The 18,774-nt window shown below is 44.4% G+C and overlaps 1 protein-coding gene across 1 annotated transcript in view; it reads left to right on the forward strand.

Moving 5' to 3' along the window:
* The first annotated feature begins 395 nt into the window (after positions 1–395).
* Positions 396–18,774, forward strand: part of Plpp4 (phospholipid phosphatase 4) — a 67,888-nt gene continuing 49,509 nt past the window's right edge. The window contains exon 1 of the mRNA XM_042054159.1: positions 396–451. Within this exon, the coding sequence (XP_041910093.1) occupies positions 396–451 (56 nt within the window). The remainder of the gene's footprint in view (positions 452–18,774) is intronic.

Genomic DNA, 18,774 nt, shown 5'->3' on the forward strand with positions numbered 1-18,774 from the left:
CTGAGAAGCCACGCTTCGCTCTCGGGAGGCCGCGGCGACAACAGTGGGGGCTTCCCTAGGCTTCCCTTCCCGGGTCACGGGTGCGGGGCGCGAGTCCAAGGCACGGAAACTGCACCCGGCTCAAGGGAGCAGGGAGTCCCCGAAGCGCCCCCGATCGGCGCAATCGCGAGTGGGACTCGAAGCGGCCGGTGTGTTGTTTGGGTGTCCAGGAGCCCAGAGCGTGAGACTGGGGCTGAGCCCTCCCCGACGCCCCCACCCCGCGCCCGCCTCCCGCCCCCGCCCGCGGCCTGCAGCGCGCCTCCCTCACAGCCCAGGCTCTGGCGAGCCGCTCCGGCCGAGCCGTGGGAGCCACGGACAGCGCCAGCTGCCGCTGCGGGAGCTACTCCGGCTGCACCATGCGGGAGCTGGCCATCGAGATCGGGGTGCGAGCCCTGCTCTTTGGGGTCTTCGTGTAAGTAGTGGTGCTCCGCGGGGGGGGGGGACCCAAAGACCCAGCCTCTGGGATCCCCAACTTTGTTTGAGCTGCTGCGTCCCGCAGGGGTCTGGGTTCGAGGTTCTCTCCTTGGTTGGTCCCTGGGCTGTACCCTGTGGGATCAAAGGCAACCCTCTCCTTTTCTTGGGACCCTTGGTATACAGTGATCCTAGCATGCCTGACTGGGACTGGGATCGGCTTCCATAGTAGCCCTTAGTCTGGAAGCTTGTCAGGAGGCCCCCTAACTCGGGTACCCCAAGTCTGAGCCTTCACCAGCTCTGCACACCTGTCCCTTGGATTTAGGCTGCTCCTTAAACTAGGACATGCAGCCTGGCCGGTGCCATAGGGAAGTTTCTCTCTCCGTGATCTTTTGAAGCTGATAATGGCTGTTGTTTTTGCTTTTGGCCCCATCTCCCGCCACCCCGTGCTGTACCGGGCAGCCAGGGTCAGCCTAGGTCTCCTTGGATGTCCCTGGCTCCTGAGCTGACAGCCCCACAGAGCATCCTCCCAAGAGGTGTCTGCGTTACTTCTCTGACGGGAAAACTGTTGCCATGGAGGGTTGGGCAGGTCAGGAACTGCAGCTGCCTGCGGGGCTGTGAACACCAGGAGCTCCTTTTACGTGTGGGTGTTCTCCTGAGAGACAGAAGCCCTTCAGGGACAGGTTGAAATGTCCAGGTTGCACCTGGGAATAGCCATTTCCGAAAAAGGAGGGAGCCTAGTGCAATTCCTTCAGCGATGCTTGTGCTTCCTCGGGGACCCCGGACTGCCTCTCACTGGTCCTAAGGCCCACCATAGGGAGCTTTCTCTTCTCTCTAGTCTGTCTTGTTTAAAGCCACCTAGCAGCTAGCCCCAAGCACCTGTCATCAAGGCTGACACATCTGCACTTGTCCCTCTAGTAGCAGGGCAGGTTTTCTCTCTCCTACCCCTCACTGGCTGACACATTTTAAATATTAAAGTTGCATGGACTCTGGATTTGCTGGTATCTTGGTGTGTGTGTGGGTCCAATCAAAACAAAAAGGACCTCCCGTAGAGTTACTGCCCCCAACCATGGCAGGTGTGTAATATCAATGACTACTTGTGAACCTCAAGGTACATGCATGGAAAGTAATACGTGCGTGCGTGTGTGTGTGTGTGTGTGTGTGTGTGTGTGCACGCACGCATATGTGTTTAAACTAGGAATTAAATTCATCCTGAGGATCCATTCAAGCCACCAGAAAAGGCTGAGAGCTTCCCAGATGCGGGCCACCCCTACTCCCCCTCCCCATGCAGCCTTCCTACTGAACACTGGTGTTATTCACTGGGAACAAGGAGCGGGAACTTCATTTGGATCTTGATACAATTTAAAAAAAAAAAAAAAGCCCTTTCCCCTCCTCTCAGAGACTCTGTCTCTCTACCTTTGGAGTAAACATTCCAAGGAGTGGTTTCTGGGCAGTTTCCAGTTGGCAGATAAGCGAAAACCCCCATCCAATTATTACGTGCTAAAAATGATAGACTAGTGTTCAGTGCATGGTAGACGCTAACATTTGTTGGGGGAATGTCTGCACGAAAAGAAAATGCAGGAGTAAAGTGGAATGGGCTCGCAGGCTGTCTGCTTGAATTTCTTCCGGGAATATTTGTCTTAAAAGGGTCTAGCCACGTGTACATATTTGTATGTTCTCACTTTTCCCTTCAAACATTCTTCCAAACACTTAGGAAATGTTTACAAATATACAACGGCTCATGTAGTGAATTAGAAAACTTGGTAGAGGTTATTTATATGTGTCTGGCTTCTTCTAAGATTGTTATGTAAAAAAAAAAAAAAAAAGAAAAGAATCACTTTTCAGTCTTTCTCCAAAGCCCCCTCCTGTGTACTCAGTGGGGGAATCTGCAATCACCTCCCACTGCAGGACGCGAACAGAGGTCGGTCGTGTTTTGGCACGAGTCTTGAGTTTCCTATAAAATTACAAATATTACATACAGAGACCAGACTGGCACTGAGGACAAGCTGGGGGTGGCCGTTCAGACAGATAACGGCTTCCGGGAGAGCCTAGGAGGAGCAGGGACAGAGATAACCCCTTGTTTGCTCAGATAAGCTCCTGGCGCCTTGACAGAGGCTAGCCTTGGGAAGGAAGTTTTCTTCCTTTCTGCAGCACTGTGGTGAGGAGGAGATGGGTGTCTCCACAGCCCTGGAAGACTTGGGAAGCCTCTCCAGGCAAGCTGAGTCTGGTCTCCCCGCCACACTGACAAGCGTGGATGGTGTAGTTCATCGCCCACTTGAACTTGTCATGTCTGCCCTGTCTCCCAGGATGAGAGGCGAGTTTTAAACCAGAGAGAGCAATTCCCCTTTGCTGGCTCATGCTCTGGAGCAGCGGCTCCCAACCTTCCTAATGCGGTGACCTTTTAATACAGTTCTTCATGTTGTGGTGACCCCCCCCCCCCCAACCATGAAAGTTTTCCATTGCTACTTCATACTGTAATTTTGCTGCTATTGTGAATTGTAATGTAAATATCTGATGTGCAGGATATCTGAGGTGCAATCCCTGTCAGAGGGTCGTTCAAGCCCCAAAGGGGTCCCAACCCACAGGTTGAGAACCACTGCTCCAGAGAGCCCTCTCTCCTGGAGATGTGCCCGCCCTCTGATCGTGTTTCCCTGTTTGGAAGCAGGCATGTCGTCTCAGCTGATCCACAGATCTCTTCACAGGGCTAATGAAATATGTTCTGAACCCGTGAACCTGGGAACTGTGCCTCCTTGGCGACTCTTGAAGGAAAGCCCTTTAGGAGGAAGTCGGGGGTGGTGCGCAGGATTTGTACACTCAAGTCGCAGAGAGGAAGGTCTGTTCACAATCAGACTCAGTGCCTTTGGGGCAGCCCTGCCTCCAAACGTAACAAGCAAACAGCGGCAAAAGAAGAACAGCTGTAAACAGCGAAGCTACTGGGGTAGCTCGTCACCTTTAGCTTAACAGAGGACAGTGTTTACAGGAACTCCATGTTTGGGGAACTTAAGAGGGCCACGTCCAGTTTTGAGGGTACAGTCAGCGCTCTGATGCTTGTGTGCCTCAGGGTCCCTATTCGTCCTATCCAGAGATAGGAATAAGCTGTCACCCAAGACTCCAGGAGAGAATCAGCAAGTGTTTCTACAAATGCCAGCAAGAGCTGGACCTAGCCTATTAGCTCCGAGTTCCTGGTCACCAGCCCTGAGCTCTAGGTTTGCTAGTACCAGCATTCCGGTAACTTTTACTGTTGTTGACAATATGGGGGGGTTCCCATCCATTGCGGGAAATGCAGTTTGTGAGGTAGTGAGGAAGGCTACTACATGTGGAAGCTGGAGAGATGGCTCAGGGGTTATGAGCACTTATTGCTTTTATAGAGGACCAAAATTCAGTGCCCAAGACCCTCATCGGGCATCTCACAAATACCTTTTAGTCTAACTTCAGGGGATGTAATACCTTCTCTGTGTCTCTGCTGGCACCTGCACGCCCACAAATGCATCCACACACAGGCATACACGTCACATATGGCATTTGTAGGACTCCAGCCTGACTCGGTCATGGTAGCTTGTGCAAAATGCTCAGTTTACGGCAAAGGTGGGATAATTAGCCCAGGGAGTGAGGAGAAGGTGGGGATAGGTGCCAGGGAATGTTGCCCAGAGTTGACTGCTCACCTCAGCCTCCAGTGCCAGGTGTATGAGGCAGGCCTGGGCTCAAGGACATTCCTGCAGAGTAAAGGCCTGGCAGCCTGCAGGCACAGTTTGGACTGGGAACAGCTCACCAGGTGTGGCTACAGACTGTAGCTTCACCGACAAGATGAGATGTTTCCTGATAGAAAGTGAGCCTAGAACGTAAGGAAAACCAGTAAGGTAGGTAGACAGGCAGGCAGGCAGGCGTGCATGCGTGCGTGCGTGCGTGTGTGTGTGTGTGTGTGTGTGTGTGTGTGTGTGTGTAGGCCAGCAGTCAACCTTATTTGTTCCTCATGCACTGTTCACTTTTTTTTTTTTGACTGTTTCTCTTACTAGCCTGGAACTTTCCAAGCAGTCTAGACTGGCTAGCCAGGGAGTCCCAGATGCCTACCTGCTGCCTCCGTCTTCTCAGTGGTGGGCTTACAGCCACATGCCACTGTGCCCAGCTTTTTGTTGTTGTTATTTTTTAACCTGGGTTTTGGAGATCAAACTCAGGACTTCAAGATTGCAAGGCAAATGCTCTATAGACTGTGCTATCTCCATAGCCTGGCTCTGAAGATTTGAAACAAAGAGCCATCTGCTCAGATACTTGCCAAGTAGTGTTACGGAACCATTCTGTTGGTCACACGGGTCTTGTTCACTCCTGTGGGTAGCAGTGTGTGGCTCTACTGTGGTTGTTCTGCTTCACCCAGAGCAGGGAGGTATGTGAGTACCTCTCTTTGATGGTTTTGTCCTGGCCTCGGACATCTCTGTGCTTGCCTGGCGTTGCCTTGCCAACAGCGCACTAGGGTCTAAGAGACGTCTCCTCCCTCTTTCCTTTCCCCTTTGTTCCCCATGTGACCTGGCCATGGTCTTGGTTGATACCTTCTGACCTAGCTTCCGATGGCCATTTCCTTAGAAATCTGCGTGTGCTCTATCAACGCAGAACTAAGCTACTTCCAAGGGTGGTCTGCTGACTACCTGTGTCGGAGTTACATAGTCTAGGTCAACACTTCATAACCTATGATTGACGTGAAGGAAATGCTGGGGTCTGCATTTTGAGCAGACAGTCTTCCCATCGACGAGGCTTTAGGAAGTTTTCATAAATGAGTATTGCTCTTTCAAGGTCTCCTCTGCTTCTTCTCACCTTCTTGGCCGTGTGAAAAAGCTGCCCTTCCTGGCCCCGCTAAGAAATTCAATGAAGCCAGGCAAGGAGCCCTAGTCCAGGGAGCCCTGGTTAGAGGTAGCATGAGTTTCCTTAGGGGAGCGCATAGAGCTGTATACCGACATACATACTTTTGAGAGAGGGCCACCAGGATAGTTGCCATGGAGGCTCATGACATTGTAGGTGGATTCTAGGACAGAAGGTAGTTCTCTGTTAACTGAGTGTGTGTGTGTGTGTGTGTATGTGTGTGTGTGTATGTGTGTGTATGTGTGTGTGTATGTGTGTGTGTATGTGTGTGTGTATGTGTGTGTGTATGTGTATGTGTATGTGTGTGTATGTGTGTGTGTATGTGTGTGTATATGTGTGTGTGTATGTGTGTGTGTGTGTGTGTGTGTGTGTCGGGGGCGATTGGCTAGCTACTGCAGCATTGATCCTTTCTGCGATAGCATACCTGTAGAGTTTTGTTGCCATTTACAGCAAGTTTCAAATGCCGTATTAGAGGGAAAGTGGTATAATGGTATAATGGAAGGCCGTGGGCTTTGGATTTATATGGATTCATGTTTGAATTTTGCTGTCACTAATTAGCAAATTGCTTTGGATCTCCGAACCTTAGTTACTTAGTATGAGAAGTGTAGATAATGGCTTGTTGGATTTGATTAGAATAGGGGCTTTTAGTGCCTAAGTAGAAGCAACCGTCTTCTCCCCTCGCTCTCATCAATCCTTATTACATATATGGAGTGTCTGTGAATGGCACTGCAGTAGACTTGTTATGACTGTGGCCTTTAGCCTTAGGTTGCCTGAGTTTCTATCCTGAGTTTGCCTCTTATAAGTGCTTATAAGTGAGTCTTTGGGAAAAATTATTTATCCAGCTTAAAGCTCTGTGTCCCCATCTGTTTAATAAGAATATGGAACAATATTCACGAACAACAGGCTTGTGCTTATTAAGTGAGACAGTATTTAGCTCATTGTAGGTGCTCAGAGAAGTGAATGCCATTGTTGTCCCTTATTAAAACAAATCCAATATGTGAAGAGAAATGCCGCCAATAACAAATCGTATTCTTATCATAAATTATTCACTATGGGGTTTCTAGCAAAGAATAAAGTCTTTTAAGTATATTTTGAGGGATTCCTTTTTAGCTCACCTAGGGTTTCAGCTTACTATAAACTCAATGAGCCCAACCCCCGTAGCTGATGGATCTTGTTATCAGATGGGGTGGAGAGCTCAGTCCCGTGGCTTCTTGGGGACCAAAAGTGTCACCAGTTCGTCTGTATCAGATAATGTGTTCATGGAAGCAATCTGTTCCTGTTGCCTTTGGAGTCACCGAGTTCAGTTAGACCCACACCCAGGAGCTTTCTCCATCAAACACCCTCTTGCCTTCATCTATGCATGTAGGAGTAAGTGTCTTCCTGCCCTGGAAATGCGGCTTTCTGACTGACTGACAAATAGTGCTTGTTTGACATAATATCGGCCACTGTAAAGTGCAATGGCTCTGCCCAGAAATCTCAGGATTGATGGTTCTTTCCCACAGGGAGATGACAAAAAGGGATGATCAGTTTCAGAACTGGTGGATACAGTTAGCTCAGTTATAACGATGATGCCTTTTATGAGCCACACAAGACTTATAAAAGCTTGGCATTTGTATTTTTCAGGCATAGTGTTTGTAAATATAAAAATCATTTTTGTAATGTTGCGTCTTTAAAACAAGATCATCTCGGTGCCGTGTGTGGAAGAGCTACAAGCCCCACTTACAGACGGGGACAAGTGAGAGGATGCTGCAGGTAGATGCCACAGGGAAGCCTGGGGACAGCTTCATCCCAAGTGGCTGCAAGCGGCTGCCTGGAAGCTGGGGGCTGATGTTACACTGTTTCTACTGAAAACAAAGGCACAGAGAGCAGGCTCAGATGCAGTAGGGGCATTTAGGTCAGTATCCAGAAAGCTGGAATCAGCTGGTCAGTGCTGGATGCTTCTTTCTGCCTTATCAGAGGGGGTTAAAGGTATATTACCATTGAAATGGGCGTTTGAGCCATATGAAATCGTAGGTGTTTGACTGTTTTGACCTACAAAACTGGAAATTTCATCTAGTTCAATCCAAAAATAACAGACAGAAAGAAAAGTATCCTATTCCTAACCGTGCAGCAGCCCAGAGCAGCCGCCAGATGCCATTCCTACTTCTGTGGCTGGCCTAACACACGTTTTTGAGTCAACATGAATGGACTCACAGTGTGTGTGCTTCCATGTGACTTTCGCCTCAACTGTGACAATTCAGTCCACATTGCCATGAGCACTTGGTTGTTCTTACCACCACAGAGATATCTATGTATGACTGAAACCCTGCTTAGTTACTCATGCTGCTTGTTATTAATGGTTTTAACAACTAAGCATAATGCTGGTATAATTTTTGATGAATCTATTTGTAGTTAGGGAGAGCTATAGTTTGGGTGAACACACTGGTTTTTGTTTGTTTGTTTATTTGTTTGTTTTGGTTTTTCGAGACAGGGTTTCTCTGTAGCTTTGGAGCCTGTCCTGGAACTAGCTCTTGTAGACCAGACTGGCCTTGAACTCACAGAGATCCGCCTGCCTCTGCCTCCCAAGTGCTGGGATTAAAGGCAGGTGCCATCACCGCCTGGTGTTTGTTTGTTTTTTAACAAAGTGTTTGGCTTCTCTTTGTCCAACAGGAACTCTGAAACTGCAAACCAATTTATATAGCACATTACTTCCCCTTGGAAAGTTTCTTTGAGAGACCTCCAGCAGCATCCCACCCTGTAGAAGGGTGGACATCATGACACATGGTCACATAGTTAAGACCTGACTCTGAGGAATAAAGATGTGATCTTACCTAGGAGAAGTGCTGTACATTCAAGTTGATGCACTATGTGATGGGTGCCCAGGACAGTGTGCGATGAATGTTCAAGTTCATCTCTTCATTCCTCTTGTGTGACAAAACTTTTCCAGGGGAGATATAACACATGTGTCACTCACCCCAGATAGTGATCTGGTGACAGACCCAAGTATGGATACAACCAAAGTCCAACATGATGAACCAATGAGTTTTATTGGGGTTACTTACAGGACCAGAAATGATTCAAAGACAGCTACATCACCAAACCCTCCCCAGCAATGGTGACAACTCCCAAGAGCTGGGAACCCGCAACACATTACACAGCCTATAGGTAGCTCACAGGCTGCAAAGCATCCTTTCCAAGTGCCGCAGTTGGTCTAAACCTCTTCCAGGCAGCTTGGCTGGATTCTGCTTCTTTCAGGCAGCTGGTGTGATCTCAAATATTCTTTGCAGCTTTGCTTGTCTCAGAGTCTTCTTTAAAACCCAGCTTCCTTGCATGTGAGGAGGACTCTCAGCTTTGAGTCCTTCTCTGGCAGAGTGGGGCCTAATGAATTTTCTCAGTTTCAGGAACTTCCTGAAGCTATTTTGAGTTTTCTTATCTTCCTGTTTGAGGAGCTTTCTACAGGATGGAATGTTTCAATCTCAGAGAATGCTATTGGACAACACCCCCACTTCTCATCCTTCCTGTGACTGAGGTGTGATAGAGACCAGTGAAAAGATGCCTAGTAATAAGAAGCATGCAGCTCTAGGACCACAGGATATCTGAGCCTTGTCCTGGGATTTAGAACACTTGGGATGAAAGAAGTCCTTGAACATGCTGGTATGTGTTTACATGTAGGTAACTTCAATGTATATATGGTGGCTATAGGAATGGGGGGTAATAGGGAAGAACTTTGGTACCTACTGTGCCACTACTTGTCATGTTAGATGACTGAATCATTGTAACTGCTCAGACAGGAAGTGATATTCTCATTTTGCTGAGTGAAAAGCTAACACCTTTCATAGGCCCTATCAATCAATAAGAAAAGAGAAGAACCCCTCAATAGAAAAATGGGCCAGGGCCATGAACAGAGATCCGATGAGAATACAAAGAACAAGTCTACTTTTCAGCATGTGACTTCTGTGTATGTATTGTGGAAATACAGGATATGCCTCTGAAAACAAGAGGACAGTGCGTGCAGATGGGTGCAACCATTTAGGAGCAGTGGGAAACAGAAGCAGCCATTAAAATTAGTTACTCCAGTTAACTAGCTCTTGACTTGGAAGACACCTAACAACGGCCATTAAGTGATAAGGGAGACGGCAGCAGTGCACATGGGTGCTTTCATGTGGTGATGTGATACATTCAATTTGTTCTTCTAGCTGTGATAAGACCCCTCTACTGTGGAGTAAGAAACCTTGATGGTGCTTTAGTTTGTTTGTTTGTTCATGGGGGTGTGCACTAATAGAATTAGATAATATGGATTTGGTGTTCTTTTCTTCATGCTATTTTGTTTGTTTTTGTTTTTCAAGACAGAGGTTTTTTTGTTTTGTTTTGTTTTGTAGCCCTGTCTTGGAACTAGCTCTGTTGACCGTGCTTCATGCTACTTATAATTTAAATAATTTTATGGTTAAGGTTTATGATGTTTATGCATAGCTAATAATGATCAGCATGGATGTTTCCTGTTACCAAACACACACACACACACGCACACACACACACACACACACACACACATTCATGCACACACTCACATGAGTTCTGAATGTGACACTTGTGTTTCTTTGGTGATTGCTACAGCATATTTGAAGCAGGAATGTGCGTCAAATCAATCTTTCTGCATTTTGCATCATGCAGAACATTTAAGAAAAGTGAAAGACTAACATCCTAATTGCATCTTCTGTTGTAAGTGGTGTTTGGTCAGTGTTCTATTGCTGTTAAGAGATACCATGAATAAAGCAACTCTTATAATGGAAGACATTTAATTTGGGCTTGATTACATTCAGTGTAAGTTTAGTCTTTTATCTTCATGGTGCGAAGCATGGCAGTATGAAGGCAGACATGGTGATAGAGAAGTAGGTGAGATTTCTACATCTGGATCCACAGGAAGCTGGAAGGAAAAGAGCCACTGGGGCTGACTTCGGCTTTTGTAAACTCAAAGCACACCCCCAGTGACATACTTCCTCCAGCAAAGCCACACCTACTCCACAAGGCCACACCTCCTAATCCTTTCAAATATTGCCACTCCCTGTGAGCCTGTGGGGGCATTTTGTTCAAACTAACATTTCACTTCCAGCCTCCATAGACTTGTACCCATGTCATAATGCAAAATGCATTTAGAGCAACTTCAAAAGTCTTCACTGTCTATCACAGTCTCAACACTTTAATAGTCCAAAGTTCAAAGTCTCTTCTGAGACTCATGACAGTCTCTTAACTCTAATCAACTCTAAAATCAAAATCAAAAAGCAGATCACACACGTCCAACATACAATGACACAGGATATCCATTACCATTCTAAAAGGGAGGAAAGGGAGAATAGTGAGGAAATACTGGACAGAAACAAGACTGAAGACCAGCAGAGCAAACACCCAACCCTGCATCACCATATCTGATGGCAAAGCACCCTTCAGCTCTCCAGCTTTCAGCTTCATTGACTGCAACACACTCCTCTTTCTTGGGTTGATTCCATTTTCTGTTAGTGGTTCTCCTTGGCAGGTGTTCCATGACTCTAGAATCTCCAACATCTTAGGGTCTCCAATGAAATGCAGACTCCACCTTCACAGCTTCACACTCTGCCCCCCCACCCCGGGTCAGAGACACCCCTAACACATGCCTGGTCTCAGTGGCTTTCCTTAGCCATGGAGGGAGATTCATAACCCCTTTTTATGTCCTTAACTCTAAAGCCAGAACCACGTGGCCGAAACTGCCAAGTTCTGCTGCTTGCTGGGGCTGTGACATGGTACCCTAGCTCCATTATATTTGCACTAGCCTTCTATTGCCAGTGATTTCATAAATTCCTTAAGCTTTTTTAAAAATTCCTTTCCAGAAGGTGGAGGCTAGCTTGGGTGGGATCTTACCTTGAGGTCAACTTTCCCTTTATTCCATTTAACATCAAGTATTTCTTTAAACATTTTATCTCCTTAAGCCCTGTACTTAGCTCCATTATACTTCCTGGTGCTCCTTTTCTCCTCAGACTGAACATTTTGTATTTTTTCTTGCTCAGCTTGCTCCTTTTCATTATAGATATGCATAAGAGTTACCACTAATAACCGCACGACATAGTCAATACTAGACTGTATTGAAATCTCCTCTGCCAACACTATTTATCCCAAATTCTTCAATTTAACCTCAGGGAGTTTTTTGTTTTTTGTTTTCAGCCACCTTCTCTACCACAAGAACAGCCTCTAGGCCACTCACTAATACAAACCTCTTGAGCTTTGCTGTCATAATTAATCTACATTACTCTTAGCACCACTGCCTTCTAGATGTCTATTAGTATGGTCCTTGAAGCCCTAATTAAAATGTTAAACTGTTTTCTTAATCCAAAGTCCCAGACTCCACATTCTGCCAATAAGCAGCATAGTCGGGCTTGCCACATCAGTACCCTGCTCTTTGATACCAACTTCAGGCTTGATCAGTGTTCTCTTGCTGTGGAGAGGCATCTTGACCTAGGCAACTTTTATTTCAAAAAGCATTTAATTGGGTCTTGATTATAGTTTCAGAGGTTTAGTCCATTGTCAGCATGGTAGAAAGCATGGCAGCCACCAGGCAGATGTGGTTTTGGAGAAGTAGCTGAGAGTTCTACATCCAGATCCATAGGCAGCTGGAAAAGAGACTCAGGGCCTGGCTTGGGCTTTTGCAACCTCAAAGCCCACTCCCAGTGACACATTGACAAGGTCATATATCCCAATCCTTTCAAATAGTGCCACTACCTACGACCTTTGGGGGCCATTTTCATTCATACCACTACAAGAGGCATTGACAGAAGCTGTAGGTAGAGCCAGAGATGGCTATGACCATCTTTGAGAAGCAGTGCTGTGATACATTGACCACAGAATTAGGCCTGTCCTTATTATCCTTCTGGGGGATAATGCAGAGGCACCACAGTAAGAGGCATAAAAATGGTCTAGAGGTTGTTCTTGTGGTAAAGAAGGTGGCTGTTTTCTGCCCTGTCAAAAAAAAAAAAAAAAAAAGCTCCCCAAGGTTAAATTGAAGAGTTTTGGATAAATAGTGTTGGCAGAGGAGATTTCAATACAGCCTAGTATTGACTGTGTTGTGCAGTTATTAGTGGCAACTCTTATGTATATCCACAATGAAATGGAGTGAACTGAGCAAGAACAAAACACAAAATGTACAGTTTGAGGAGAAAAGGGGCACGAGGAAGTGTAATAGAGCTAAGTGCAGGACTTAAGGAGATAAAATGATTAAAGAAAAACCTGATGTTAAATAGAATGAAAGGAAGGTTGATATGTATAAATTATGCTTGATTATTTTTACTAGCTGTATGGATTCCCAATCTGTTAATCTAGGGATGTAATTTTAGAACATTTTATTATTTATGTGACAACATTGTTGCCTAAGAAACTTTTACAATGGACCTTTCTGGATCAAAGCCCTTGTGTAAATTATATTTATCTGCACATTGTCAAACTGTCCATTCAAAATGCCCTACTATATATATTTATATGTCGCCAGACATATGAAAGTGACTGGTTTGTTTGTTTGTTTGTTTTTTGTCTAATGCTTGATGTTATATTGGTTTCTTTTTGTTATTTATCTTATATGTACATTATTTTTGCATGAGTGGATGCTACATGAGTGTGGGTGCCTGCTGAGGCAGAAGAAAGTAGTTGGTCCCTTGGATCTGAAGAAAAGGCAGCTGCGAACCACCCAACTTGTACTGGGAACTGAACCTGGGTCTTCTGAAGAAGCCACAAACACTCTTGACTTCTGAGCCATCTCCATCCCCTGAACAGGATATAAATGTCTGTTATGTCTGGGAGGGACCATAGCATTTGGCTTCAGTGTTGAGCATCTTCTCACCCACACACATTTCATCTTCAGTAAAAATCCATCTTTGATTTTGCTCATGTTCCTATTGGGTCTCCAGATTGCACTCCTTTACATGTAGGAGTGCTCTGTGCTTTGTGGATGCTGTGGTGTAATGTCTGCCCCCATCCCATGGCTTGGTCCCCATGTGACTGAGCACTTGGTCCCCAGCTGGTGGTGCTGTTGTGGGAGGACATGGAACCTTAGGAATGGGGTCCCTGCTAGAGGAGGTGACTCTCATCTTGGCATGGGGTGGGAAGAGGCGTTGAAGCTTATAGCCTGGCTTTTCTCTGCTTCTTGGTCATGGAGAGGTGAGCAAGCAGCTGCTGCACACTCTTGCCACCATGAAGCTGTCTGTCACCACAATTTCCCACCCTTGGGAGTTGTACCCCACAAACCATGAATCAAAATAAACCCCACCTCTCTTAAATTGCTTCTCTTAAATTGTTTCTTGTCAGATACTTTGTCAAAGCAATGAGAGAGGTATCCAGTGTGGCAGATGTTAAATTTTCTCATGTTGTAGATGTCGTCTATCCATCCGTGGTTGGCTTTGAAGTTCCTTTGCAATTTCAATTGCTCACAATTGAAATAGTTTTGATTTTCATATGGTTAAAACTGCCTTTTTTCTCCTGTATGATTTTTTTCTTTTAAGTCATTTTCCATCTAAAACAGAAATATTCTTTGTAGTGTCTAGTATTTTACACTTTAGTTGTTTAATAGTAATTCTCTGGTGTATTGATTATTTCTTTTAACTGTGTGTTTGTGTGTGTGTGTATGTGTATGTGCACACAGCTGCATATGTATGTTGAGGACATACATGCATGGGAGGCCAGAGGTAGTGTCTTCCCCAGTTTTTCTCCACTCTAGCTTTGGAGATTACATTGCTCATTGAATCTGGGGTTCAACCCTCTCTTGGAGCTGGTCGAGAATCTCCATGGGTGCTTGTGTCTCTACCTCTCCAGCACTGGGTTTACAAGTGTGCACTGTTGCACCTGGCATTTTACGTGGGTGCTGGAGTGGATTAGGTCCTCATGCTTACACAGCAAATGCTTTATCAACTGAGCCATCCTCCTGATCCCTTCCTTTCCTGTCAGATGGCTGTTCTGTTATGAAGAGACTCTAGTTTTTCTCAGTGACAGTTTTATGAGAGGCGAATATCATTTATCTGTGAGCTTGAAGCTGGATCCTATTCAGATTTTCTATTTACCTGCTGTGATTCAACTGACATTTTAATTACTGTAGCTATTTTTTTTTACTATTCAGATATACATGTATATATGTGTATATCGTGCGCACACACACATCACACATGGAGAGAGAGACAGACAGACAGACACACACACAGAGAGAGAAAGAGAGAGAGAGAGAGAGAGAGAGAGAGAGGGAGAGGGAGAGAGAGAGAGAGAGAGAGAGAGAGAGAGAGAGAGAGAGAGAGAGAATATTTTAAGGGAATGCCCCCACCTGCGTGGGAGGTAGAGCACCACAGTAGTTAGTGATGTAAGCTTCCTGTTCAGAATGTCCTGGATCATGGTACTAATGTGCTATTGACTAGCAATGAAAGCCTGGGCAAGTTACTTTCTCTTTCTGTGTATTGGTTACATAATCATTAATATAGATTAACAATGGCGTGAAAATAGCTTCATTGTCTTGAGATCAAAGGCTACGGCTTATTCATTTATATAGTTATGATCACCATTTTCTGTGTGGCCGTATACAGTAAATTTTAAGGGTAAAAATGTGCAGCTTGAATATAATGAGCAGTTTCTTTTTGGTGGGCACAGAGTTCTAAATATACCTGTGCAAGTTGCCTATGCTGCTTTTAAGCCCTTACAAACTTGTTCTTCCGCGGACCCCTTTAAATGTGAAGGTGGGCTCTCTCCATCAGAGGGGATAACTAAAGTCTTTGGGTTATTTTATTGTTGCTGTTAATTGTCGTTTTGTCTTATTGCTGCCAACATTCTCTTTGTTTCTTTTTGTGCTATTTTATATTATTATGCTTCTCCCCTGCTGCAGTTTGAATACATTCCCAGTGTTCCCAACAAGTACATGTTGGAAACTTAATCCCCAGTGTAACAGTCTTAAGAAGTGGGGCCTGGTGGGTGGGAGGTGGGTAGGTCACAGGCGTCACCCTTATGGTACTTATTAAAGAGCTTGTTGCCAGTTCATTTTCTTGCTCTCATCTGCCCTCCCTAGCCTGTCTTCCCTTTTCCATGGCATAATGGAGCACAACCCATATTGGATGGATGTGCAGGATCACTTCTGTATCGGACCTCACCAAAACAAGTCTCACTTTTATAAATTACCTAGTCTCTAGTATGACATTATAGAAACACAAAACGGGCAGAGACGCTCCCAACCTCATGTATCTTACTCTTAACCGAGTACCTTACAATGTTTTTGTTACCATTCTTTTTCTCTGTTAGTTATTTATATAATTTCTATCAATGTATTTCTAGTTAATGCATCACTTTTACCTCCTGATGGATTTTTGTTTTATTTATTATTATTATTATTATTATTAGTAGTAGTAGTAGTAGTAGTAGTAGTAGTAGTAGTAATAGTAGTATTTTACGTTCTGACCACTGTTTCCCCTCATTCCTCTCCTCCCAGTCCCTCCCCTACTTCACCTTTGCAACCCCCCCCTCACATCTACTCCTCCTCAGTTTCTCTCCAAAAAATGACAGGCTTCCCATTGATATTAACCAAACATGGCATACCAAGTTGCAATAAAACTAGGCACCTCCCCTCATGTTAAGACTGGATGAGGCAACCCAGTATGAGGATTTCAAAAGTAGGCAAAGAGTCAGAGATAGCCTCTGCTCCCACTGTTAGGAGTCCCACAAGAAGACTGGGCTATGCAACTGTAACGTATATTCAGAGGGCCTTAGGCCAGTCCCATGCGGCTCCCTGGTTTCCTCTTAGTTTCCGTGGGTCCCTATGAGCCCAGGTGATAAACTAATGAAACATACCACTTTTTTGGTCAAATTCCTTGTTTTGAAGTTTATCTAACATTAATATACTTCTATATTACTTTCCTTGTGACTAATATTTATACAAACTATATTTTTCTATCCTTTTAATTTACACACCTTTGCTATTTCCTTTTCATTTTTAAAGATACTTATTATAAACAGCATTCAGTTTCTTTTTTTTTAATTTTACTCATCTGGCCAGTCTCTGTCATTAATTAGAAATGCTAATACATTTGCAGTTAATGCAATAATGTCTATTGTAAGTTTAAATTGATTATTTACCTTTTGGTTTTCACTTATCCCATCTGTTCTTTTACCTTCTTTTCCTATAGTCTTTTAAGTTTGTCAAGTACTTGTTGATATTCTCCATCATCTCCTTTGTTTAATTTTAACCTATACCTCTCTAGTATATTTTCCTCGTTTCTCTGGAGTTCAGGGTATGTTTTTGCTAATCACCATTATCCTCAGGTCAGAAGCACAGCGTTTCACACGTAATGTAAAGACCTAAGACAGCACGCAATGTTCTTTCTTTTCAGCCTTTGGTAAATTATCCTAGGTTTTGTTTTAACTTTTAAGTCCCACAAAATATTCCAATATTCTTCGCCTTGAATTTCATAAATTAATCCAGTTGATAGTCTTTGTAAATATTTACATTTCCAATGCTTTGTATTATTCTTTCAGATTTGATTTTCTCTCTGGGATTGCATCTTTTATGCTTGAAGAGTTTCCTTTAACACTTCTCGTGCAGTGTGCTGGAAATGCGTTCTGCTGGCTTTTCTTTCCTTGCAGTTGTCTTCGTTTTGGTTTTCCTTTTAGAACTGTTTTGGCAGATACAGAACTCAAGGTTGTCAGTTTCTTTTAGCGTTTTGAGGCTGTCTTTATATTATGTTGTGAGCCGCATTGTGCCTGCTGTCTGTGTGGTTTTATCTGACGGTGTTAAGGCAGATTTCTCTTTGCATTTTGTTTTCAAGCAGTTTGACTGTGGTGTGCTGGAGGTCTTCTCATCTGCATCTTTCTTGCTGGGTTCAGTGAGATTATCAAGCTATGGCTTGCTTTTCCTTCATCAACTGAACAGTCTTAAGATGCCCGCTCCACCCATATTCCTTCTGTTTCTTCCCTTTTGGTTCTATATTAGAAAGTTTGCTATTGTATCATAAGCTTTGGGTTTCTCATAGCTTTTCTGCCTCATGGGTTCAGTTTGAGTGATTGTCTTTAGACTGGTCTTCATTTTCCCTAACTCCTTGTTCGACTGTGTCTATTCCGACTCCGAGCCTGGGCGATGAGTACGTTATTGCAGAAGCTCCTGTCAGTTCCTGCCTCTTCCATCTGGTTGTTTGTGTCAGAGCTGTAGTTTCTCTGTTGATGCTTTCCGTCTGTTCACTCGTGTTCATTTTAATTTATCCTCTTTTAGCATTTAGACGAGATAATCCTTTACTGCTAATTCTAACATCAAGACACTATAATTTTGACTTTTTTTCTCTCAGTTGTGGGTAACACCTCTTTCCTCTCTGTGAAGACCTTCATATTCTGTTTTAGCTGCACAGGCCCTGTGGCTTACACATTGTGGAGACTCAGGATCATTATTTTCTCCTAGGACTGTTGTTTATTCTTGCTTGCACCTGATTCGCCATTGGCTCACCTCCATCTTAGACTTGAGCAGTCTGCTTGGCCTTTGATCATATGTTGTACACTTTAATCCTGGGATGTGCTTTGTCCTCTCGTTGGCCTCTGGGATTTCAGTGGAAAGTTACATTTGGAGAAATTTCAACTGCAGACTTATCCGGCAGCACTGGTTAGCTGCTGAAACCTCAGCTGGACTCTGCAGGCTGCAGCTGTTCTTTCCCTGTGGGGTCCCCGGAGTGGCCTGGACATTGCAATTTCTAAGCTACCAGTGATTGGTAAGAAACTTTTATGCATGATTTTGGATCCCTCCTGCGGCTAAGTTTCTTTATCCCATTAGTCATTACTTCATTCTTGTGCACTTGATCTTTCCCACATTTCTCTCCCTAGTTTGTTGATTGTTCTCCTTTGAGGCTCTTCAGCCTGGGTATGGATTTGTATTTGTGTTTTCATTCTTATTAGTAGTGGTTTTCAAGGAAAGAAAGAAAAAATAAGGTTGCATCAGTCTTGAACTGGATGTCTCTTTGAGAAGATTTTCAAGGGGGCTGGAGATGCTGAAGAGTTAAGAGCACTTACTGCTCTTTCAGAGAACTGATCTGCAGTTCCTAGCACCTACATGGTGGCTCACAACCATCTATAACTCCAGTTCCAGGGAATCCGATGCCTTCTTTTGTTCTCTGTGCCCACTGGTACATATACATACATACATACATATATACATACATACATACACACACATACATACATACACATACATACATACACATACATACATACACATACATACATACATATACACATTCAGACCAAACACTCATACACATGGAATAAAATAAAATCTAAAAACTTATAAGGTTCTAAAATAGCTTCCAAGGGTTGAGGGTAGAGCTCAGAGTTAGAGCACCTCTCTGATAGTTGCAAGGGCCAGGGTTTGATCTCCAGAAAAAAAAAAGAACACTTTGGAAACAGTTCATGTATTTCATACACAAAACTGTATTTAGTAAACAACCACCAGAATTTTGGATTGTAGCTCAGTTGGCA

The sequence above is a fragment of the Arvicola amphibius genome, chromosome 1 (genome assembly GCF_903992535.2).
Source record: "Arvicola amphibius chromosome 1, mArvAmp1.2, whole genome shotgun sequence".
Classification (NCBI taxonomy): domain Eukaryota; kingdom Metazoa; phylum Chordata; class Mammalia; order Rodentia; family Cricetidae; genus Arvicola; species Arvicola amphibius.